Here is a 24,840-nt window from a genome sequence, read left to right as displayed (position 1 = left end):
TTTTTATTTTATTTTATTTTATTTTACCTTTATTTAACCAGGTAAGCCAGTTGAGAACAAGTTCTCATTTACAACTGCGACCCATATCAGTCTAAGTATGTGGAACTTCTCATGTACCAATAGTACAAAAACAGAGCAATGGCTGGGTCTGACTGACAGCCAAAAGCCTTGGCCAATGAGAGTGGAGCAGAGGTAGACCACCCCTCTCCCTTGGCTTTCAGAGCATTGGTCCCTGCGTATGTGTGTGTATGTGTGAGTGAGAATACTGAATGAGGACTCGGTCGCTGCATGCTGCCACAACCTGCACTGGATTGAAATAACCTTCAGCATAGAGAATACCAGTCAAAGGAAAACCAGGAACATTTGAGAATTGGAAAGGAGAGCAAAACAACACTGTTGTCTTGTCCTGTTGAAAGAAAAACAATAATACAGAAGAGGGTGACGAAGAAACATAAGTGTCCATCGGTGTCAACAGATTAAATTGGAAGAATGTATAATTCCATGTGTTTCCTCGTCCTGTCGTGGGTGTTCCCAGGTAAGACTTCTCTCCCTCTCTTTTTCTCTTTCTCTCCATCTCCCGCTCACTGGCTGTTGTATTGTTGCTGATCTTGCGAAGTGATGCACTGTAGCAACAGAGTTCTACTGGGGGAGCTACATTTGACAATCACACACTGTCTTTTTCTTTCCCCCGCTTTCTCTCTCTTTCTCTCTCCCAAGAAGGGGTCTGTCACTGTCAATATAAGCTGTTGGAAAAGATTCAGGTGAAACACAGTGGAGGAAAGTCAGTCCAGGCATTGTTGATTCTACTAAGAAGCTTTGGTCTTAGCTCAAGGTGATCCTTACTAAGTTGTCTCCCAAGCTCCCACAGGGTTGCCAAAACATGCTTCTATTGGGTTTTGATGTAGACATAAATTGATGCAAAGAAAAGCTTGCATTGGCAACAGCATATAATGCAGGATACCAGTGATATTTCCTATGCAGATGATATGTTGCATGTATTAGGAATGCTAAGAGAGATGTACTGTACTGTCTGTTGGGTTTGTTGTGATGATGCTTGGGATGGATCTAGGTTGTCAGGTGAATTATCAATCTGTCATATGAACTGCTGTCTCAAATACTTAAATGTCATATCTGGTTTTGATCCTAGCCAAGGAAATAAATATAGATAATTCTGGGACCATGTCTAAGGAGCTGCCTATATTCTCCAGGGTAACGGCAACACGTTTTTCATGCCATGACTTCAAGGTCTGTATAATTTGTGTCTGTCGCAGCTAGACATGCAGCGTCTGTGAGGGACTTTGACATGTTAATCAACGGAGACGAGAGTGTGTGTTTCATTGATGTTCAGGGAAAGAGTGTCCAGTATTACAAATCAGAGAGGGCCTGAGGCACATTTCCATTTGATTTGATTTACTTCAGGTATTGATATATTACTTAAGTAAAATTCTACATTTCTAAAAGTTGTGCAGGTAACATTTTTCAGGATTAGCCCAATGTAGTATAGTACATTACCAAAACAAGTCTCATACGCCACATTATACCTACTTCTTCATGCAACCACAGACATACAGATGTAGGATCTTAATTGAATCACTCTTTTGTTGCTGAGAATTTTCCTGCATCGCACGACATGCAGATGAGCTTCATGATTTACGTATAGTGCCTTGCAAAAGTATTCATCCCCCTTGGCGTTTTTCCTATTTTGTTGCATTACAACCTGTAATTTAAATGGATTTTTATTTGGATTTCATGTCATGGACATACACAAAATAGTCAAAATTGGTCAAGTGAAATGAAAAAAATTACTTGTTTCAAAAAATTCTAAAAATAATACAGAACGGAAAAGTGGTGCGTGCATATGTATTCACTCCCTTTGCTCTGAAGCCCCTAAATAAGATCTGGTGCAACCAATTACCTTCAGAAGTCACATAATTAGTTAAATAAAGTCCACCTGTGTGCAATCTAAGTGTCACATGATCTGTCACATGATCTCAGTATATATACACCTGTTCTGAAAGGCCCCAGAGTCTGCAACACCACTAAGCAAGGGGCACCACCAAGCAAGCGGCACCTTGAAGACCAAGGAGCTCTCCAAACAGGTCAGGGACAAAGTTGTGGAGAAGTAAAGATCAGGGTTAATTATAAAAAAAATATCTGAAACTTTGAACATCCCACGGAGCACCATTAAATCCATTCTAAGAATATGGCACCACAACAAACCTGCCAAGAGAGGGCCGCCCACCAAAACTCACGGCCCAGGCAAGGAGGGCATTAATCAGAGAGGCAACAAAGAGAACAAAGAAAACCCTGAAGGAGCTGCAAAGCTCCACGGCGGAGATTGGAGTATCTGTCCATAGGACCACTTTATGCTGTACACTCCACGGAGCTGGGCTTTACGGAAGAGTGCCCAGAAAAAAGCCATTGCTTGAAGTAAAAAATAAGTAAACACGTTTGGTGTTCGCCAAAAGGCATGTGGGAGACTCCCCAAACATATGGAAGAAGAGACTAAAATTGAGCTTTTTGGCCATCAAGGAAAAAGCTACAGTTGAAGTCGGAAGTTTACATACACCTTAGCCAAATACATTTAAACTCAGTTTTTCACAATTCCTGACATTTAATCCTAATAAACGCTTCACACCACGTGGCTGTTGCCACTCTAATCTGGTGGTCCCTGCGCGCACGACCCACGTGGAGTTCCAGGTCTCTGGCAGCCTCTGGAACTGCCGTTCTGCGGCCAACAAGGCAGAGTTCATCTCAGCCTATGCTACACTCCAGTCCCTCGACTTCTTGGCGCTGACAGAAACATGGATTACCACAGAAAACACTGCTACTCCTACTGCTCTTTCCTCGTCTGACCATGTGTTCTCGCATACCCCGAGAGCATCTGATCAGCGCGACGGTGGCACAGGAATCCTCATCTCTCCCAAGTGGACATTCTCTCTTTTTCCCCTGACCCATCTGTCTATCTCCTCATTTGAATTCCATGCTGTCACAGTCACTAGCCCATTCAAGTTTAACATCCTTGTCATTTATCGCCCTCCAGGTTCCCTTGGAGAGTTCATCAATGAGCTTGACGCCTTGATAAGTTCCTTTCCTGAGGATGGCTCACCCCTCACAGTTCTGGGTGACTTCAACCTCCCTACGTCTGCCTTTGACTCATTTCTCTCTGCCCCCTTCTTTCCACTCCTTTCCTCTTTTGACCTCACCCTCTCACCGTCCCCCCCTACTCACAAGGCAGGCAATACACTTGACCTCATCTTTACTAGATGCTGTTCTTCTACTAATCTCACTGCAACTCCCCTCCAAGTCTCTGACCACTACTTTGTATCCTTTTCTCTCTCGCTCTCCTCCAACACTACTCACTCCCCCTATCCTCCACTACTCACTACCCCTATCCTCCTGGCCAGCTCGGTCCTCCCCTCTTGCTCCGTGGCTTGACGACTTATTTCGAGCTCACAGAAGAGGGCTCCGGGCAGCCGAGCGGAAATGGAGGAAAACTAGACTCTCTGCGGACCTGTCATCTTTTCACTCCCTCCTCTCTACATTATCTTCCGCTGCTAAAGCCACTTTCTACCACTCTACATTTCAAGCATCTGCCTCTAACCCTAGGAAGCTCTTTGCCACCTTCTCCTCCCTGCTGAATCCTCCTCCTCCTTCCCCTCCCTCCTCCCTTTCTGTGGATGACTTCGTCAACCATTTTGAAAAGAAGTTTGACGACATCCGATCCTCATTTATTAAGTCAAATGACACCGCTGATCCTGCTCACACTGCCCTACCCTATGCTTTGACTTCTTTCTTCCCTCTCTCTCCAGATGAAATCTTGCGACTTGTGATGGCCGGCCGCCCAACAACCTGCCCGCTTGACCCTAGCCCCTGCTCTCTTCTCCAGACCATTTCCGGAGACCTTCTCCCTTACCTCACCTCGCTCATCAACTCATCCTTGACCGCTGGCCATGTCCCTTCTGTCTTCAAGAGAGCGAGAGTTGCACCCCTCCTCAAAAAACCTAAAGCTAACTCTCTCTCCTCTGCTCTTATCCTTCTAGACCTATCCGCTGCCTTTGATACTGTGAACCATCAGATCCTCCTCTCCACCCTCTCCGCGTTGGGCATCTCCGGCGCTGCTCACTCTTGGATTGCGTCCTACCTGACAGGTCGCTCCTACCAGGTGGCGTGGCGAGAATCTGTCTCCGCACCACATGCTCTCACCACTGGTATCCCCCAGGGCTCACAATTAATTTTCTCCTTTCCTCCTTCTGATAACCAGGTGGCGAATCGCATCTCTGCATGTCTGGCAGACATATCAGTGTGGATGTCGGATCACCACCTCAAGCTGAACCTCGGCAAGCTGGAGCTGCTCTTCCTCCCGGGGATGGACTGCCCGCTCCATGATCTCACCATCACGGTTGACAACTCCATTGTGTCCTCCTCCCAGAGTGCAAAAACCTTGGCGTGACCCTGGACAACACCCTGTCGTTCTCCGCTAACATCAAAGCGGTGACCCGATCTTGCAGGTTCATGCTCTACAACATTCGCAGAGTACGACCCTACCTTACACAGAAAGCGGCACAGGTCCTAATCCAGGCACTTGTCATCTCCCGTCTGGATTACTGCAACTCGCTGTTGGCTGGGCTCCCTCCCTGTGCCATTAAACCCCTACAACTTATCCAGAACGCTGCAGCCCGTCTAGCCTTCTTCCTCCTCTAATGAGGAGTCCGGTCCATTTGAATTTCACACCTATCATTTCCACCCTCTCTTTCATCAGTGGGTAATGGCAGTCTGGAACAGTCTAATTGTCTCAAACTGAGCCCGTATTAGATTCAGTATTCAAGACCCAGCGTCATAGCCATCCTCAGAGTTACTAAAACAAAGCAACACAATCAAAAGTGAATCTCAAATGTATTGGCTGTAGGACAGTAAGATTGAAATGAGGATGTTGTGGTTTGGAATGAATATCTGGATATTTCTATCACTTGGAGGTGCAGCCCGTCTGGTGTTCGACCTTCCCAAGTTCTCTCATGTCACCCCGCTCCTCCGCACACTCCACTGGCTTCCAGTTGAGGCTCGCATCTACTACAAGACCATGGTGATTGCCTACGGAGCTGTGAGGGGAACAGCACCTCCTTACCTTCAGGCTCTGATCAGACCCTACACCCAAACGAGGGTACTACGTTCATCCACCTCTGGCCTGCTAGCTCCCCTACCTCTACGGAAGCACAGTTCCCGCTCAGCCCAGTCAAAGCTTTTTGCTGCTCTGGCACCCCAATGGTGGAACAAGCTCCCCCACGACGCCAGGACAGCGGAGTCACTGACCACCTTCCGGAAACACTTGAAACCCTACCTCTTTAAGGAATACCTGGAATAGTATAAAGTAATCCTTCTACCCCCACCCCCCCATAAAAAAAGTGGCTGTCCCACTGGATATCATAAGTTGAATGCACCAATTTGTAAGTCGCTCTGGATAAGAGCGTCTGCTAAATGATGTAAATGTAAATGTAAAAATTCCCTGTCTTAGGTCAGTTAGGATCACCACTTTATTTTAAGAATGTGAAATGTCAGAATAATAGTAGAGAGAATGATTTATTTTAGCTTTTATTTATTTCATCACAATCACAGTGGGTCAGAAGTTTACATACACTCAATTAGTATTTGGTAGTATTGCCTTTAAATTGTTTAACTTGGGTCAAACGTTTCGGGTAGCCTTCCATAAACTTCCCACTATTAGTTGGGTGAATTTTGGCCCATTCCTCCTGACAGAGCTGGTGTAACTGAGTCAGGTTTGCAGGCGTCCTTGCTCGCACATATTTTTTCAATCCCACAAATGTTCTGTAGGATTGAGGTCAGAGCTTTGTGATGGCCACTCCAATACCTTTACTTTGTTGTCCTTAAGCCGTTTTGCCACAACTTTGGAAGTATGCTTGGGGTCATTGTCCATTTGGAAGACCCATTTGCGACCAAGCTTTAACTTCCTGACTGATGTCTTGAGATTGCTTCAATATATCCACATAATTTTCCTTCCTCATGATGCCATCTATTTTGTGAAGTGCACCAGTCCCTCCTGCAGCAAAGCACCCCCACAGCATGATGCTGCCACCCCCGTTCTTCACGGTTGGGATGGTGTTCTTCGGCTTGCAAGCCCCCCCACTTTTTTTCTCCCAACATAACGATGGTCATTATGGCCAAACAGTTCTATTTTTGTTTCATCAGACCAGAGGACATTTCTCCAAAAAGTACGATCTTTGTCCCCATGTGCAGTTGCAAACCGTAGTCTGGCTTTTTTATGGCGGTTTTGGAGCAGTGGCTTCTTCCTTGCTGAGCGGCCTTTCAGGTTATGTCGATATAGGACTCGTTTTACTGTGGATATAAATACTTTTGTACCTGTTTCTTCCAGCATCTTCACAAGGTCCTTTGCTGTTGTTCTGGGATTGTTTTGCACTTTTCGCACCAAAGTACGTTCATCTCTAGGAGACAGAATGCGGCTCCTTCCTGAGCGGTTTCACGGCTGCGTCGTCCCATGGTGTGTATACTTGCATACTATTGTTTGTACAGATGAACGTGGTACTTTCAGGCGTTTGGAAATTGCTACCAAGGATGAACCAGACTTGTTGAGGTCTACAATTTATATTCTGAGGTCTTGGCTGATTTCTTTTGATTTTCCCATGATGTCAAGCAAAGAGGCACTGAGTTTGAAGGTAGGCCTTGAAATACATCCACAGGTACACTTCCAATTGACTCAAATGATGTCAATTAGCCTATCAGTAGCTTCTAAAGCCATGACATCATTTTCTGGAATTTTCCAAGCTGTTTAAAGGCACAGTCAACTTAGCGTATGTAAACTTCTGACCCACTGGAATTGTGATACAGTGAATTATTACTGAAATAATCTGTCTGTTAACAATTGTTGGACAAATTACTTGTGTCATGCACAAAGTAGATGTCCTAACCGACTTGCCAAAACTATAGTTTGTTAACAAGAAATTTGTGGAGTGGTTGAAAAACGAGTTTTAATGACTCCAACCTAAGTCTATGTAAACTTCCGACTTCAACTGTATTTATGCTGAAAAAACTTTGTGCCATTTAAAGGGGCAATACACAAACTTTTGAAAAATACCTAATTTGATTTACAAAACATACAATTGTCTTCAAAAAGTGATCCTGAGAGACATTGACCAAAAATATGTGTTAGTTTCCTTTATGTATGTACCTTACAGACAGCATTCACATGCTAGTCGTAGTGGTCAGGGCAGGAAGCTTAAAAAATCACGCCCAAATCCTCTAAGTCACTTCAAACCAAATGGTATAGCACCCAAAATATCATGAGTTGCACATTTAGAATATTGGAGGATATTGTAAGAATTCTGGTATTTATATAATAAATACCAGAATAACAACTTTTCAGAGAATACACACCAATACAGCAGTATGTTTACATATAGAGGGTACTAGCTGGTTTCTGTAATACAGTTCTACCAAGTATTCATAGCACTAACAGACTTTTATAAGCTGCAACCAAGCATATATGAGGTAATTTAGATTTTGTACAGGGTCATACCTAGTTATAACCGGTTATAACCATATGAGAGTACATAAGGTGCTCCTTCAGCACCAATAAGTATTTATACCATTGGCAGACTTTGTATACCATTGGCACATTTTTATATGCACAAAAATAAGGTACTTTGGGTTTTGTACACAGTTTTGTACACAGTCGATACGTTGTATAGAAAAGTACAATCTTACATGGGGAGCTATATCTTTGCAGATGATCTGTCTATCTGGTCAAAATCACTGATACAGGTCCCCCTCCACCCTCTGGTGGTATGGATAACTTGTATGCCTCCAGAGAAACCTAGATTCAAATAAAGGTCCCATTTATCAAATTACTATAGGCAGAATTAGGTGTTTTTGGCTGGGGTCAAAATTATCTGAAAGGATACATTTTTTAAAAGTCCATGTTGATACAGAAACACTAAACAATGATTTAGATGAGTTAAAGTCAATAAATATTTAAATAATTTAATAGACCACCTTTGGTTATGATCAAATATATGCATCTCAGGTTGAGCTGGGACAATAAACTGTAAATTATCGACACCGACCATACCAACCACTTATCGCAGGCATTTTTCTGATATCGTTCATTACGATAAGTAGCCTATACTAGAGAAATGTAAAGTTTGAAATGAAATAAGTTTGCTAATATGGGTGATTATTAATGGGACAATTGATGGCTACAACCATCGAACTAGTAGTAATCTTTTAAAGGATAATTTAAAAAAGACTGTGGCACACAATGTTGTAAACTTATCATTCTATTTATCGTTATCGCATCAATTCAGTCAATTTATTCCAATAAGTATTTTTTGCACATATTGCCCAGCTCTACTCTGGAGTCAAAATTACCCCAGTCGGTAGCATGAAGGTTAAATGATGCGCAAAGCCACGAACCCTAAAACTCCTCCAGAAATAACAGGAAATTGTATACTTCTGACAACAAGGCCAACAACAAGCTACTGACGTGCCTGTCTTTCATATGTCCACTCAACCATAGTCCCTCATGTATTATATAGATTATATATTTAAATATCTGTGATGAACATGAATTCAACTACGCACATTGACTATGCAACGGTACCCCCCTGTATATATAGTCACTTTATTTTACTGTATATATAGCCTCCCTACTGTCACTTTATTTTACTTCTGCTCTTTTTTTCTCAACACTTTTTTTGTTGTTGTTTTATTCTTACTTTTTTGTTTAAAATAAATGCACTGTTGGTTAAGGGCTGTAAGTAAGCATTTCACTGTAATGTCTGCACCTGTTGTATTCGGCGCATGTGACCAATAAAATTTGATTTGATTTGATTTGAACTGGCACCCTTTCTTCAAATGAGATGTATTCATAAATGTGTACAGTATGGTCATACTTTTGTAGAACCACTGAACAAGCTAAATCTGTGTGATCTGTCCCTACAGTAGCATTCCTATTAGTGCACTTTCTCTGTCACAGCCCAGAGCAGGTCACGTCCTTGTCAAACTTCATGAAATCAACCAGCTTCATAAACAATACAAGCGCAATGGCAATGCACAGCCCTATGAAGGACTCTGTGTCTCTGGTAAGGTCTATGTGGCATCCATTTTGTATTTTTGCTCTCAATCAATAATATTGTGTACTGTATATAATTTTGCATTGATTTCTATTGCTTTTCTGTTAGGGCTAGCACAATTACTGTATAACCGACGGTTATGGATGAAGACCATCATGAAAATAAAATAACCGTCATAACCAGTTTTTTTTGTGTGGAACGAACAGCTGACTGAATATGGGACAGCTGGGCATTTGTGCGGTTGAGTCCGTTTCTGCTGTAACAATGACTCTACAACGTGAGGAAACTTTGTTGCTCCTTGCTGAAACAAGCAAGGTGTTGTAGCAAACAAGTCTTTGGTTGCCTATGCAACGCCCCCCTCCCTTCAGCAGCATCACATGCAGTCAGGAGTGGAGGAGAGGAGCAAATGTGCGTCTTTTATATATATATATATATAAATATACATTAATATATATATATATATATATATATATATATATATATATATATATATATATATATATATACAGTGGGGAGAACAAGTATTTGATGCACTGCCGATTTTGCAGGTTTTCCTACTTACAAAGCATGTAGAGGTCTGTAATTTTTATCATAGGTACACTTCAACTGTGAGAGACGGAATCTAAAACAAAAATCCAGAAAATCACATTGTATGATTTTTAAGTAATTCATTTGCATTTTATTGCATGACATAAGTATTTGATCACCTACCAACCAGTAAGAATTCCGGCTCTCACAGACCTGTTAGTTTTTCTTTAAGAAGCCCTCCTGTTCTCCACTCATTACCTGTATTAACTGCACCTGTTTGAACTCGTTACCTGTATAAAAGACACCTGTCCACACACTCAATCAAACAGACTCCAACCTCTCCACAATGGCCAAGACCAGAGAGCTGTATAACGACATCAGGGATAAAATTGTAGACAAACTACGCCGTCATGGATTAAAATCCTGCAGCGCACGTAAGGTCCCCCTGCTCAAGCCAGTGCATGTCCCGTCTGAAGTTTGCCAATGACCATCTGGATGATCCAGAGGAGGAATGGGAGAAGGTCATGTGGTCTGATGAGACAAAAATAGAGCTTTTTGGTCTAAACTCCACTCACCGTGTTTGGAGGAAGAAGAAGGATGAGTACAACCCCAAGAACACCATCCCAACCGTGAAGCATGGAGGTGGAAACATCATTCTTTGGGGATGCTTTTCTGCAAAGGGGACAGGATGACTGCACCGTATTGAGGGAAGGATGGATGGGGCCATGTATCACAAGATCTTGGCCAACAACCTCCTTCCCTCAGTAAAAATCTTTGGAGGGAGCTGAAAGTCCGTATTGCCCAGCGACAGCCCCGAAACCTGAAGGATCTGGAGGTCTGTATGGAGGAGTGGGCCAAAATCCCTGCTGCAGTGTGTGCAAACCTGGTCAAGACCTACAGGAAACATATGATCTCTGTAATTGCAAACAAAGGTTTCTGTACCAAATATTAAGTTCTGCTTTTATGATGTATCAAATACTTATGTCATGCAATAAAATGTAAAAATTAATTACTTAAAGATCATACAATGTGATTTTCGGGATTTTTGTTTTAGATTCCGTCTCTCACAGTTGAAGTGTACCTATGATAAAATTACAGACCTCTACATGCTTTGTAAGTAGGAAAACCTGCAAAATCGGCAGTGTATCAAATACTTGTTCTCCCCACTGTATATATATCGGTATTCAAACGGTTATTACAGAGACTGTAGTCATTTGGCTGACCAATAACCGTCATCTAAAATTCCATGACCGTCACAGCCCTGTTCTCTTTTCATGTAAATATGAAAAGATGGTGCCGATGGAGAAGGCCGTCATCTTACTAGTTCCAACCCAACTTTGCTATGTAGTACCTTTTTTCATGTTTATCTTTACTTTATTTGTACAGAAAGTTCATACTATTATCACATATGACCGCCAAGCCCTTTTGGACATCAGATTGACAGTTACTAACCTCGATTTTGACTTCAAATCCAGTAGACTGGAGAATAAGATGGATGAGCTTCATTCGAGAGTCCTATCAGAGAGACTTGGAAAAACTGAAATAGTATATGTCTTGCAGAAAATTGGCTGGCTTAATCTATCAACATAGAACTCAGTGGTTTCTCTATTCAGTGGCACGATTGGATGACGGCAGCCTCAGGCAAGCCCAAAGGGGGAGGGGTGTGCCTCTTCATAAACAACAACTGGTGCACTGCTTCCCGTGTGACGGAAATCCTGAGCTTTTGCTCACCTGATATAGAATACCTCATGGTAAGCTGCAGAGCTTTTTATCTACCAAGAGTTCTCATCCATAATTATCACAGATGTCTACATCCCTCCACAAGCCAACACCACTTTGGCACTCTGTATTGGGCCATAAACAAATAAGAAACCGCACACCCAGAGGCAGGATTTCTAGTGGGCAGAGACTTTAACACTGGGAGACTTAAACCATTCTACCTCACTAGTATGAACATGTCTCCTGCACCACTAGGGGCGCTAAAATTTTAGAGCCCTTTTATTCTACCCACAGAATTGCATACAAGGCCCTCCCTCGCCCTCCCTTCAGCAAATCAGACCATGACTCTATCCTCCTGCTTCCTGTTTAAAAACAAAAGCTCAAACAGGAAGTGCCAGTGGCGCACTCAATACGGAAGTGGTCCGATGAAGCAGATGCTAGGCTACAACCTCCAACGAGACATCAAACATGCAAAAGAACAATATAGGAGGATGGTGGAATCCTGTTACACCGGCTCCGACACTCATCGGATGTGGCAGCGCTTGCAGACGATAACGGATTACAAAGGGAAACCAGATGTGAGATGCCCAGTGACGCAGATCTCCCTAACTAGCTAAATGCCTTTTATGCTCGCTTCGAGGAAAACAACACAGAGTCCTTCATGAAAGCCCCTGTTGTTCTGGATGACTGTGTGATCTCGCTCTCCGTGGCCGATGTGAGTAAAACTTTTAAACAGGTTAACACTCTCAAGGCCGCCGTGCCAGACGGAATGCCAGGGTACGTTCTCAGAGCATGCGTAGACAAGGTTGTAAGTGTCTTCACTGACATTTTCAATCTCTCGTTGTGGCAGTCTGTAATCCCAACATGTTTCAAGCTGACCACTTTTGTCCCTGTTCGCAAGAACTCCATAGTAACCTGCCTAAATGTCTGTCATCCTCTAGCACTCACATCTGTAATTATGAAGTGCTTTGAAAGGCTGGTCACACATCAACACCATCAGCCCAGACACCCTGGACCCACTCCAATTCGCATAATGTCCCAACAGATCCACAGAATACCCAATCTCAATTGCACTTCACACTGCCCTCACCCACCTGGACAAGAGGGGAAATAACTATGTGAGAAGGCTATTTATAGACTTATAGTTCAACACCATAGTCGCCTCCAAGCTCATCATCAAGCTCAGGACCCTGGGACTGAACACCTTCCTCTGCAACTGGATCCTGGACTTATGATGGGCCAGCCCCAGGTGGTGAGGGTAGGCAACAACACCTCCGCCACTCTGACCCTCAACACGGGGGTCCCTCAGGGGTGCGTGCTAAGTCCTCTCCTGTATACCTTGTTCACACACGACTGTGTGGCCATGCACAACCAGTGTTAATTTTGTAAACTAAAATAGTGATGGAAATATTAGTCAAACACCTATTTGTCAGTGGCAATTGATGAGACGATAGCTGACTAAATAGACCCAGAAAAAAATATAACTAAATGAAAATGATGTTTCATTTGGGTTGATGAAAACAAGACTAAACTAAATTATCTCTGTGACTAGAATCTGACTAGTAAATGGACAGGACAAGAGTTTTTGGAGAGATTGATATCTTTGCATTGTTATTTACAATCTGGCAGCAAACAAATCATTGTTGCAATTAAGGCACAAGCCATGGCTACTCTCCCAGTGGTAAAAGCTCCTGTTAGAAAAAAGGGCGATGTTTGAAGCCACTTTACTTATCGTGTAGATTCAAAAAAGACTGAATTCAACCAGTGGAACAGGATCTGGCACCTCTCAGATTTGACTTTGTTTGTTCCGGCACCTATTTGCCCGGATCTGGTACCTCTCGCGGCATGATTTATTAATTGATTCACTGTTCACACTGTAAACATTCTAATACAAGCGATTAGCGTTAAATTATGTTGCATCCTCGTTATTTCTCCCGCCCCCCAGAAACACCATCATGTAAAAGCGTGATGATCCTTCTGTGTAATCATCCTATCCTGCATCATCCACGACGAAGTGCTCAGAGCAGGTGCAATTTGCAGTTCAAGAACAACCAAACGTATAACCCCTGGCTTGTCATGCAGAATTCAAAGCTAGGCTGTACAAAATATTCAAAAAGGTAGGGAGCTTGGGTCTAGAAACGACTGGAGGGATTAAACTAGCAAAAGAGTGGGTGTACAGATGTAAAAAAATTAACAAAGAGCCCTCAGAAAAAAGGTTTTTGAACATGCCCGAACCAAGGCGCATTTTGTGGCAGCAAGCCTTGTAGACAAGGTTAAAGAGGACACCCAGGTTATAGTTAACACTCAAAATGAAAAAAAATTGACTACAGCCAGTCTTCCGAACAGCCTTAGAAGGAGGCTAAACTTCACAGCCACAGGCCCGCTCATGGCTTTGAGCAAGAAATTGACTGTCAGGAGTTAAATTGACTTGACATGGGGAGAGGAGTCGTGTGAGGTTTTGAAAACTAAGGTAGGATATATATTTTTTATTTACAAACTTGTTCTGTACTGTAAAGTTAATCTGAATATGTGCGTTGTGTGTTCTGCTGTAGCCTACATTTATTTATTTTATTTGAAGTTATATTCAGATATTGTGATATTTGTTCTACTGCTACATTGATGTCTTGAAAATTATATGAAATTCTGGTCTGCATATGCATATGGCCGTTGTTCTGCAGTGACGTCTAAAATGTTTGCTGTATATTGATGTCTAGAAAATTAGGCTATAAGAAATTCGGACTTGTGTAAACCCCACAGCTATACTCAAGTATGGAGACATACTGCAGTGATGTCTAAAATGCTTTGAATTAATCAGCACCTTGGAGAGTGCTGTCTGTTTCACCACCATATATAGTAGGCTACTTGGCTGTTTACTCTGTCTGCTGCGCTGCAAAGTTGTGTTTGACCAAAAAAAATCTAAATGTGTTCCGGTACCTCAGAGACCCCCGGATAACCCCCTCTTTCACACTCACTATGTGTTCCGGGACCTGCTGATTTACAAATTAAGCACTGAATGCAACATTTCCACGGGAGAAGACAGCATTTGCACCCACAACTTGACGGGGAAAAATATTACCGACCTCAGGAGACATCTGAAAGCGCTATGCTCAGGTAGGTTAATAACAGATTGATAATGCAAGATAGTAGTTTGCTGCAACTTATCAGACCACTACTTATGACACAACTTCGATTACAATATAGCTACAGTATGTCAAGAGGCAGGGCTCCAGACTGCAACCATTGAGTGGCCTTTTGCGACCCTTTGACTTGGCTGTGCGAGTAAAATGTGTAATTGGTCGCGTGCTGAACATTCATTACATGGTCACCTCACTGAAAAGTTTCAAAACTTCCTATTTTTTGGTTGGCTAAAACCATGATTTAAAGTGCATTATCCTCATGATTCCTGTAATGAAAGTGTCAGCCCCTGGGCCTGTTCCGCTGGGGCCTATTCCGCTGGGGCCTGCTACTGTGATGAGCGGCCACTTGATGTGCGCTCCTGGAGAGAGAAAAAAGGATTCTGATTTCAAAATTCAATTGCGGGAAATACATATTTGGAAGCAACTACTGTTGTCCGCAGCTTTCTGTGGCTATAGTTTTAATTTGTCATCTCTTAATATTGAGCTCAATAGTAACTATTTTACAACCGGGATATTTGATATTGCTTTAAGATACGAAGTGCGCGAAATGCGCAATTGCGCATCGGCCATTGCGAGTGCATAGGGTAGTAGGGCTGCAACTGCATAGTTTTTTTTAGGACATTACATTTACTGTTAGATTAATATATGACTACTAGCAGTGGGTATTATATTTAGTATTAGTGATCTAGCTAATGTGTTTTGAGTTTTCACGTGGTGAATAAGCCCCAAAATATATTAGCCTATGATATTAGTGCACATAAAGATGCAGGCAAGTTCATCTCTATTGAAATAATTGAGCCCTATTTTTACAGTAATATATATATATATAAAACAACAATACACTATTGTCAATTCATGACAATCACTGGATTAGGTTGCACATAAAAATATCTTGAATCAAGCATTCCTGCTTGGACATGTTAGCTGAAACAACATATTACTTGAATAGCCTACCATCTCTAAAGCACTGTGAATGATAACAAATTTGTTCTATTGCGTGATGCTGCAGAAAAACATTTGTGCGACCAAATCATGGGCTGGTGCCACTGAAAAAAATGTTAGTCTGGAGCCCTGTCAAGGTGTGTGATTAAAAAATCTGCTGCCGAGTAATGTGTTTTTCTGCCAATTTCACTGTTAGGAAGTAAATCATGCGATAAAATGTTATGCAGAAAAATATGTTGATAGGGCAAGGCTATGTATGTTTGTGCACATGGAAGTCAGTGATTTGTGTTTACTATAGGTGTAACGATCCCGGCAGTCTGAGTCGGGTCCTGTCTGTGTACTAGTTTTTCTGCTCGTGATCTCCAGTTTCCCGAGGGTTCTGGAACGCTCCCTGCCTGGTTGCCGGGCAACGTTGCTAGGCGGGAGCTCTCTTGATTTCCGCACCTGCATCCCATCAGCAATCTGCACACCTGGTCCTGATCATCACCCTTCTTAGGCTCTGGCCTAACATCCATTCCCTGCCGGATCGTTAGCCATGAACATCACTCGTCCGGAACCTTCACCCAACCTCTGCCTGATGGTCGGCGGCTGCCGAGCCATCATTGGATCAACTACTGCACCCTCAACAACTCATCCACGCCGCCCGCTCTGTTCCCTGGATTATTCAGCAGCACTCGTGGATCAGTTAAATAAACACTCACCTTTGACACCACTTACCTTGTCCTGGTCTGCTTCTGGGTTCTGGCTTAGTAAACCGTGACAGAACGATCCGGCCAGTAATGAACCCAGCGGACCTGGACTCTGTTCGCCATGCCATTACCCATCAGGAGAAGATGTTGGGCCATCATAGCACGGAGCTACAGGAGATCGCGTTGGCAGTTCGGAACCTTTCTACCGGTCTGACGGAGGTCCAGAATCAGCGCAAGTTTCCGGTGGAGGATCCACTACCGGTTTCACCCATCTCGCCTGCCGCTTCTGGAGCTGTGTCCTTCCGTGAGCCCAAGGTTCCGGCGCCGGATAAATATGAGGGGGAGCTGGGACGATGCCGTTCTTTCCTTATGCAGTGTGGGTTAGTGTTCGATCTACAGCCCTACTCTTATGCCACAGACAAGGCTAGGATAGCCTTTGTGATTGAGTTGCTGCGTGGTCGAGCGCTGGAGTGGGCTTCAGCCGTTTGGGAACGACAAGACCCCTGCATGGCTTCATACCAGGGGTTCACGGCCGAGATGAGGAAGCTCTTCGACCATTCCGTCCGAGGAGGGGACGCAGCTAGGCGCCTGTTTTCGCTTCACCAAGGAACTGCAGCGTGGCCGACTTCGTGATCGAGTTCAAGACGTTGGCTGTGGAGAGTGGGTGGAATGAGGAGTCTCTGCAAGCGGCCTTTTACCAGGGTCTGTCGGAGCAGCTCAAGGATGAGTTGATCTCCTATCCGGAGCCTAGTGACCTGGACAGCTTGGTAGCCTTGTCTATTCGGGTGGATAATCGAGTCCGAGAGCGAAGGAGGGAGAAGCAATGGGTTCCGTCCAATCGATCAGCTTCTCAGGTTCCAGTCGGGTCGGGGATTGGACCAGAATACGTCGATCATCGTCCACCACACAGGATTAGTGGAGAGGTCCTGTCTCCCGATTCTGAACCAATGCAAGTAGGGCGGCACGGGTTAACCAAGGAGGAACGCCAACTCAGACGTAGGACTAACTGTTGCCTCTACTGTGGTGGTTCGGGACATTACCTCGCCACCTGTTCCCGGCGGTCGTCAAACTGCGCGGCTCGCTAAAGTTGGGAGGACTTTTAGCGAGCCAGTTTCGACCTCTCAATACCTCTGTCAGACCCCGTTTCCCGGCTACCCTTATGAACAGGAATCAGAGCTTAGCGATTAACGCTTTTATCGATTCAGGTGCCGATGGAAGCTTTCTTGATGCCGAGTTGGTGGAACAGCTGGGGCTTTCCAAGGAGCAATTGCCGGAAGCCATTGAAGCGACCACTCTGAACGGCAGTAGTCTGGCACGTATCACGATGAGGACTGAACCGGTTAAGATGCTGTTGTCGGGAATCATTCGGAGATGATTTCATTCTTCATTCTGCCGTCTTCCCATGTTCCTCTGGTCCTTGGATACCCCTGGCTGAAGGAACACAATCCCACGTTCGATTGGGTGACGGGCAAGGTAACGAGTTGGAGCCTTGATTGTCATGCTAACTGTCTCAAGACTGCCTGTCCCCATTCGGTTCCCAGTCAGGTGATTGAGGCTAAACCCCCCAGATTTGTCCCTGGTTCCCGAGACATATCACGATTTGGGGGAAGTGTTCAGTAAGCAGAAGGCTCTGTCACTCCCCTCCCCACCGACCATATGATTGTGCCATCAACCTGTTCCCTGGAGCTGTCTACCCCAAGGGAAGGTTATACAGTATCTCCCGACCTGAACGTGAGGCTTTGGAGACCTACATCAAGGAGTCCCTAGCTGCTGGTCTCGTTCGTCCCTCGTCATCACCCCTGGGGGGCAGGATTCTTCTTTGTGGGTAAGAAGGATGGCTCTCTTCGACCGTGTATTGATTATCGGGGTTGAATGACATCACGGTCAAGAACAAGTATCCCCTGCCCTTGATGAGTTCTGCCTTCGACTCCTTACAGGGTGCTACGGTGTTCACCAAGCTAGACCTACGCAATGCGTATCACATGGTCCGGATCAGAGAGGGGGACGAGTGGTTGACGGGTTTCAATACACCGATGGGTCACTTCGAGTATCAGGTGATGCCGTTTGGACTGACCAATGCTCCAGCGGTATTCCAGAGTATGGTGAACGACGTCCTGAGAGATATGATCGGTCTCTTTGTGTTTGTTTACCTGGATGACATTCTGATCTTCTCGAAGGAACCTTCCGACCACGTCCAGCATGTCCGGCAGGTTCTGCAGCGATTGTTGGAGAATCGCCTGTTCGTGAAGGCCGAGAAGTGCGAGTTTCACGCCCACACGACATCCTTTCTCGGGTACATCATCTCCAGGGGAGAGATTAGGATGGACCAGGAGAAGGTTAGAGCGGTTCTGGAATGGGCCCAGCCCGGTACGAGATTGCAGCTCCAGAGATTTTTGGGGTTTGCGATTTCTACCGCAGATTCATCCGGGATTACAGCCGTGTGGCCGCTCCGTTAACTGCCTTGACTTCCAGTATCAGGACCTTCAAGTGGAATCCGGAGGCGGATCGAGCGTTTCTGGATTTGAAGAGGCGATTCACCAACGCACCGATTCTCTCTCAGCCGGACACGGCCCGTCAGTTCGTCGTTGAAGTGGACGCCTCTGATGTGGGAGTTGGCGCCATCCTGTCGCAGCGATGCTCCACGGACAGTAAACTCCATCCCTGCGCCTACTACTCTCGTCGCCTTTCGCCTGCGGAGAGGAATTACGATGTGGGTAACCGGGAGCTTCTCGCGGTGAAACTTGCCTTGGAGGAGTGGCGCCACTGGTTGGAGGGGGCGGAGCAACCGTTTATTGTCTGGACTGACCACAAGAATCTTGCTTACGTGCAATCGGCTAGACGTCTCAACTCCCGTCAGGCCAGGTGGGCGTTGTTTTTCGGACGATTCAATTTTTTCCCTGACGTTCCGACCTGGATCTAAGAACGGCAAGGCGGACGCCTTGTCCCGGATGTTCTCCAAGACGGAGGAGAGTGTGTCCAAGACAGAGACAATTCTCCCCGGAACTGCGTCGTGGGAGCTGTTAGGTGGAAGATTGAGGAGGAGGTGATGGCGGCCCTTCGGACGCAGCCCGGTCCCGGTAACGGTCCACCCGGTCGGTTGTTTGTGCCTGAGTCGGTTCGTCCTGCTGTCCTCAAATGGTCCCACGCCAGCAAGATGGCTTGTCACCCTGGCGTGGCTCGGACGATGGCGTTTCTTCGCAGACGTTTTTGGTGGCCTGCCATGGCCGAGGATACTCGGGGTTATGTTGCTGCCTGTCCAGTGTGTGCGCAGAATAAGAGTACCAATCGGCCCAGCTCTGGACTACTTCACCCCCTTCCTATTCCCCGCGACCATGGTCGCATCTGGCCCTGGACTTTGTCACTGGGTTGCCCGTTTCTGAGGGAAACACGGTCGTTCTGACTATCGTGGACAGATTCAGCAAGTTCGCCCACTTTGTGCCTATTGCCAAGCTTCCCTCTGCCTCGGAGACGTCCGAGATCCTGGTTAGGGAGGTTTTCAGGGTCCACGGTTTGCCCAGTGATATCGTTTCCGACCGTGGCCCTCAGTTTACCTCTGCTGTCTGGAAGTCCTTCTGTTTGGCCATTGGAGCTACAGTCAGCCTCACATCTGGTTTTCACCCCCAATCTAATGGTCAGGCGGAGAGAGCCAACCAGAAGATGGAATCCACGCTACGCTGCCTGGTCTCCTCCAACCCCACCTCCTGGGTCTCTCAGTTGCCTTGGGTTGAGTATGCCCACAATACTCTCCCTACATCTGCCACTGGGATGTCTCCCTTCCAGTGCCTGTATGGCTACCAACCTCCCTTGTTCCCTTCTCAGGAGAAGGAGCTCTCAGTGCCTTCTGTTCAGGCCCATATTCGTCGGTGCCACCGGACCTGGCATCGGGCCAGAAAGGCACTCCTTAGAGTTTCGGACCGGTATCAGCTCCAGGCGAATCGTCGCCGGATCCCCGCTCCCACCTATACCATCGGAGATAGGGTCTGGTTGGCCACACGGGATCTTCCTTTACGGACTGAGTCTAGGAAGTTGTTACCGAAGTTCATTGGTCCGTTTGTGGTGGAGAAGGTGATCAATCCGGTGGCAGTTCGACTCAAACTACCGAGGACGCTCAGAGTCCATCCCACCTTTCATGTCTCCTGCCTCAAGCCTGTTTTCCTCAGTCCTCTGTTGCCTCCTCCGCCTCCTCCTCCTCCTCCTCGGATGATCGGAGGTGGTCCTGCCTACACGGTGCGACGCATCATGGACTCCAGACGGCGGGGCCGGGGTTTCCAGTATCTCGTGGACTGGGAGGGGTATGGTCCTGAAGAGAGGAGTTGGATTCCGCGGCGACAGATCCTAGATGCTGACCTCATTCGTGACTTCTACCGCCTCCATCCTGGCGCTCCGGGGAGTCCGCCCGGTGGCGTTCGTCGGAGGGGGGGTACTGTAACGATCCCGGCAGTCTGAGTCGGGTCCTGTCTGTGTACTAGTTTTTCTGCTCGTGATCTCCAGTTTCCCGAGGGTTCTGGAACGCTCCCTGCCTGGTTGCCGGGCAACGTTGCTAGGCGGGAGCTCTCTTGATTTCCGCACCTGCATCCCATCAGCAATCTGCACACCTGGTCCTGATCATCACCCTTCTTAGGCTCTGGCCTAACATCCATTCCCTGCCGGATCGTTAGCCATGAACATCACTCGTCCGGAACCTTCACCCAACCTCTGCCTGATGGTCGGCGGCTGCCGAGCCATCATTGGATCAACTACTGCACCCTCAACAACTCATCCACGCCGCCCGCTCTGTTCCCTGGATTATTCAGCAGCACTCGTGGATCAGTTAAATAAACACTCACCTTTGACACCACTTACCTTGTCCTGGTCTGCTTCTGGGTTCTGGCTTAGTAAACCGTGACAATAGGTTAATGAGGCAATACAAATATGATGTGTCTGAAATATTACTAAAAAGAAAGGGCATTTAGTTGACTAAAATGGCCACTGTTTTTGTCATTTTGACAATAACGACTAAATTATTATTCAAATGACAAAAATTTGACTTAATTATATTTTAGTCAAAATGACTAAGACTAGACTAAATAAAAAAAAGAGAGCCAAAATTAACACTGCACACAACTCCAACATCATCATCAAGTTTGCTGATGACATGACGATGTTAGGCCTGATCACACTCATCACATGCTGCTACTCTGTTCTTTATTCTTACTGTTATTATTATCTATCCCCATGCCTAGTCGCTTTACCCTGTCTTTATGTACGGTATATATTTTTACAGACAAATAAAATCAATCAATTAATCCAAACTGTGCAGCGGCAATTTGATGAATAGAAAGAGACATCTGTTAAAAACCACCAAAACGTTTACCATTTGAAGCCAAGCCTTCGATACTGGGTATGCCTACATGGTAAGAAGGGATGTGTTTTCTGTTTGTCTAGATTGACATAGTCTATTTATTGTAGTGTTCAAAACGCAAACCAAGATATTGAAGTGCCCGACGTCAGTATGTTTTGTTTATTGGTTGCGTGGTTTATTGGAACAGAAACCTGTTGGTGGAAAATGTGTTGCATATATGTGACCGACCGGCTCGTTTTGGTCTTACGTAGCAAAATTTTAAATTGTGTAGAGACTCAGAGCTAGAAAATGGTATATCATACACTACAGTTGAGGAACAATGGGAAAGTAATTCTGCTTTGAAAGTTGATAAACTTGTAACCTCACTTTTGAGAAAATGGCCTTTGAATGTTTTGGTACACTTACTGGAGAGCTCTTCTTTGTCTACACCGATTCAGCATCATTCACACCCTCTTAAGCTTAAGCCCCACACATCTCTTTTAATAGTTAATAGCCAGTATGAAAATGTATGCACTCACTAACTGTAAGTCGCTCTGGTTAAGAGCTTTTGCTAAATGACTAAAATGTAAAATGTAGTTGATCTGAGCACGTTGGCTAGCTTTCTAGCTACTTCCAGACACAAATGAGAGAACAGCTCACTCTGACCATTTTACTCGCCCTAGCAGAGCTGGTTAGGCTGTTTTTATGTTATCCAGAGCGTTGGTGACTGCAACTGTGCTGCTGGCAACAATTTAATTACACTTTTTTGCCAACATTTACTGACACCGGCCATATTCAACGGGTGTTGAGCATTCGTAAATTGGTCAGTTATTCTGCGCTCTGGCACACTCTGACGAGAGTGCTCTGAAATCGAAAGTAGATAGCCGAGCACTCTCGTCAGAGCGAATTTACCAGCTACGTCTATCAACAGTTGTCGCAGTGACATCATTAACATTCTATTGAAATGATTACTTGCATAGTGGAGTATTTTGTTAAGACATGTAGCTCGCTAGCTAGCTAGCTAAACAATGAACCATAATCCCAACTCATGACGTTACTACCCTGCATGAATCTGCAAGTAGCTAACCATCCAGGATCAATGTTAGCTAGCTAACATTAGGCTATAACTAGCAAAGCAAATGGCTCTGAGATACGAATAATATTACTACACAGATCATACATGTAACGTTAGCTAGCGAGCCAGTCAGCTAACATTAGCTAGCTAGCTAACAGTACACATTAACTTGAAATGAAAATGAATTTCTGACTAAATTAGAAACGTGTAATATCTGAAACTGTAGCTAGCTAGACTATCTTACCCGTATACATGGATGGACGCGTCTCTCTCACTGTCACAGATGCCATGGTTGCCCTTAGTTTGAAGATGTAATCCGTAGACAGGTGTTTTCTCCATCTCCTTAGCTATCATACTCTAATTCCACTGATTTTAAACTCGGTCCTCCAGAAAGTGGAGAGCAACACTTATGTAGTTCTACTAAGCGATATATATAAAAAAGAAGCGTTAGACAGGATTACCTACACATACTGACCAGCTCAGATAGACAGAAGCTTGCTACATGGCAGACCAATCCGAACTCATCTCTCGGCATGTCCAGCCTACTCATTATCTCAGCCAATCATGGCTAGCGGGAAGGTTGCTGTCTTTTTCTTTGGCTAAACCAACTAGGCTCGTAATTTAACAATTGCATTCGTATTTACAGATGGCATACAAGTTTGTTATTAACAGTGGTGTAAAGTACTTAAGTAAAAATACTTCAAAGTACTACTTAAGTAGTTTTTCGGGGTATCTGTACTTTACTTTACTATTTCTATTTTTGACAACTTTTGCTTTTACTGACACCGAAAAGTACTCGTTATATTTTGAATGCTTAGCAGGACAGGAAAACGGTCCAATTCAAGCACTTATCAAGAGAACATCCCTGGTCATCCCTACTGCCTCTGATCTGGCGTACTCACTAAACACAAAAGTCTGTTCTGGAGACTTTTCTAATCCAAAATTAATGAAAATAAAATGATGCTGAGACCATCTAAAACATTATTTTTCACTCCAGAAATGAGCCTAATTGGTCCATATTATCAGGCTGCTGTGTTATTTAGGAATATGCATTATCAGTCCAACTGATGCATCATGGTGGCTATAAATAAATAGGCTGAAGCATGGGGTTGTCCATCTGTATTTGTGCACATCATTGGCTAGATCAGTGCTTCCCAAACGTTTTCAGTCATGCACCCTTTCATCATGGGGAACATCCTGGCTCGCAGTCGGCGTTCCAATTCATCCAAAAGTTGTTCGATAGGGTTGAGGTTAGGGTTCTGTGCAGGCCAGTCAAGTTCTTCCACACCGATCTTGACAAAACATTTCTGTATGGACCTCGCTTTGGGCACAGGGTATTGTCAGGATGAAACAGGAAAGGGCCTTACCCAAACTGTTGCCACAAAGTTGAAAGCACAGCATCGTCTAGAATGTAATTGTATGCTGTAGAGTTAAGATTTCCCTTTACTCGAACTAAGTGGCCTAGCCCGAACCATGAAAAACAGCCCCAGACCATTATTCCTCCTCCACCAAACTTTACAGTTGGCACTATGCATTGGGGCAGGTAGCGTTCTCATGGCATCCACCAAACCCAGATTTGTCCATTGGACTACCAGATGGTGAAGCGTGATTCATCACTCCAGAGAACGCGTTTCCACTGCTCCAGAGTCTAATGGCGGCGAGCTTTATACCACTTCAGCCGAACGCTTGGCATTGCGCATGGTGATCTTAGGCTTGTTTGCGGCTGCTCGGCCATGGAAACCCGTTTCGTGAAGCTCCCGATGAACAGTTCTTGTGCTGACGTTGCTTCCAGAGGCAGTTTGGAACTCGATAGTGAGTGTTGCAACCGAGGACAGGCGATTTTGACGTGCTTCAGCACTCGGCAGTCCCCTTCTGTGACCTTTTGTGGCCCACCACTTTCTGGCTGAGCCGTTGTTGTTTCTAGACGTTTCCACTTCACAATAAAAGCACTTACAGTTAACCGGCGTAGCTCTAGCAGGGCAGAAATTTGACGAATTTACTTGTTGGAAAGGTGGCATCCTATGACGGTGCCACGTTTCAGTTAGGCCATTCTCCTGCCAATGTTTGTCTATGGAGATTGCATGGCTGTGTGCTCGATTTTATACACCTGTCAGCAATGTTTGAGGCTGAAATAGCCGAATCCACTAATTTGAAGGGGTGTCCACATACATTTCTATATATAGTGTATCTCGTACGTCTGTAAGTTAATGATGACGTGAATAACACTACCAAAGGTGTCTTCAATCTCTCAGAATTGAGCCCAATATAACCGTTACCAAATATCACTCATTTTGAGAAATAAAACTCATACGAGAGATGCACATTT

At 44.9% G+C, this 24,840-nt stretch overlaps 1 protein-coding gene across 1 annotated transcript in view; it reads left to right on the top strand.

Annotated features, from left to right (window-relative positions):
- Positions 1–270: 270 nt before the first annotated feature.
- Positions 271–24,840, top strand: part of opcml (opioid binding protein/cell adhesion molecule-like) — a 479,068-nt gene continuing 454,498 nt past the window's right edge. Inside the window, exon 1 of the mRNA XM_041886366.2 lies at positions 271–535. Within this exon, the coding sequence (XP_041742300.2) occupies positions 490–535 (46 nt within the window). The 5' untranslated portion in view covers positions 271–489. The remainder of the gene's footprint in view (positions 536–24,840) is intronic.

The sequence above is a fragment of the Coregonus clupeaformis genome, unplaced genomic scaffold (assembly GCF_020615455.1).
Source record: "Coregonus clupeaformis isolate EN_2021a unplaced genomic scaffold, ASM2061545v1 scaf0016, whole genome shotgun sequence".
NCBI classification, from domain to species: domain Eukaryota; kingdom Metazoa; phylum Chordata; class Actinopteri; order Salmoniformes; family Salmonidae; genus Coregonus; species Coregonus clupeaformis.
The sequence above is the reverse complement of the archived record's forward strand: the minus strand, read 5'-3'. Positions and strand labels throughout refer to the sequence as shown.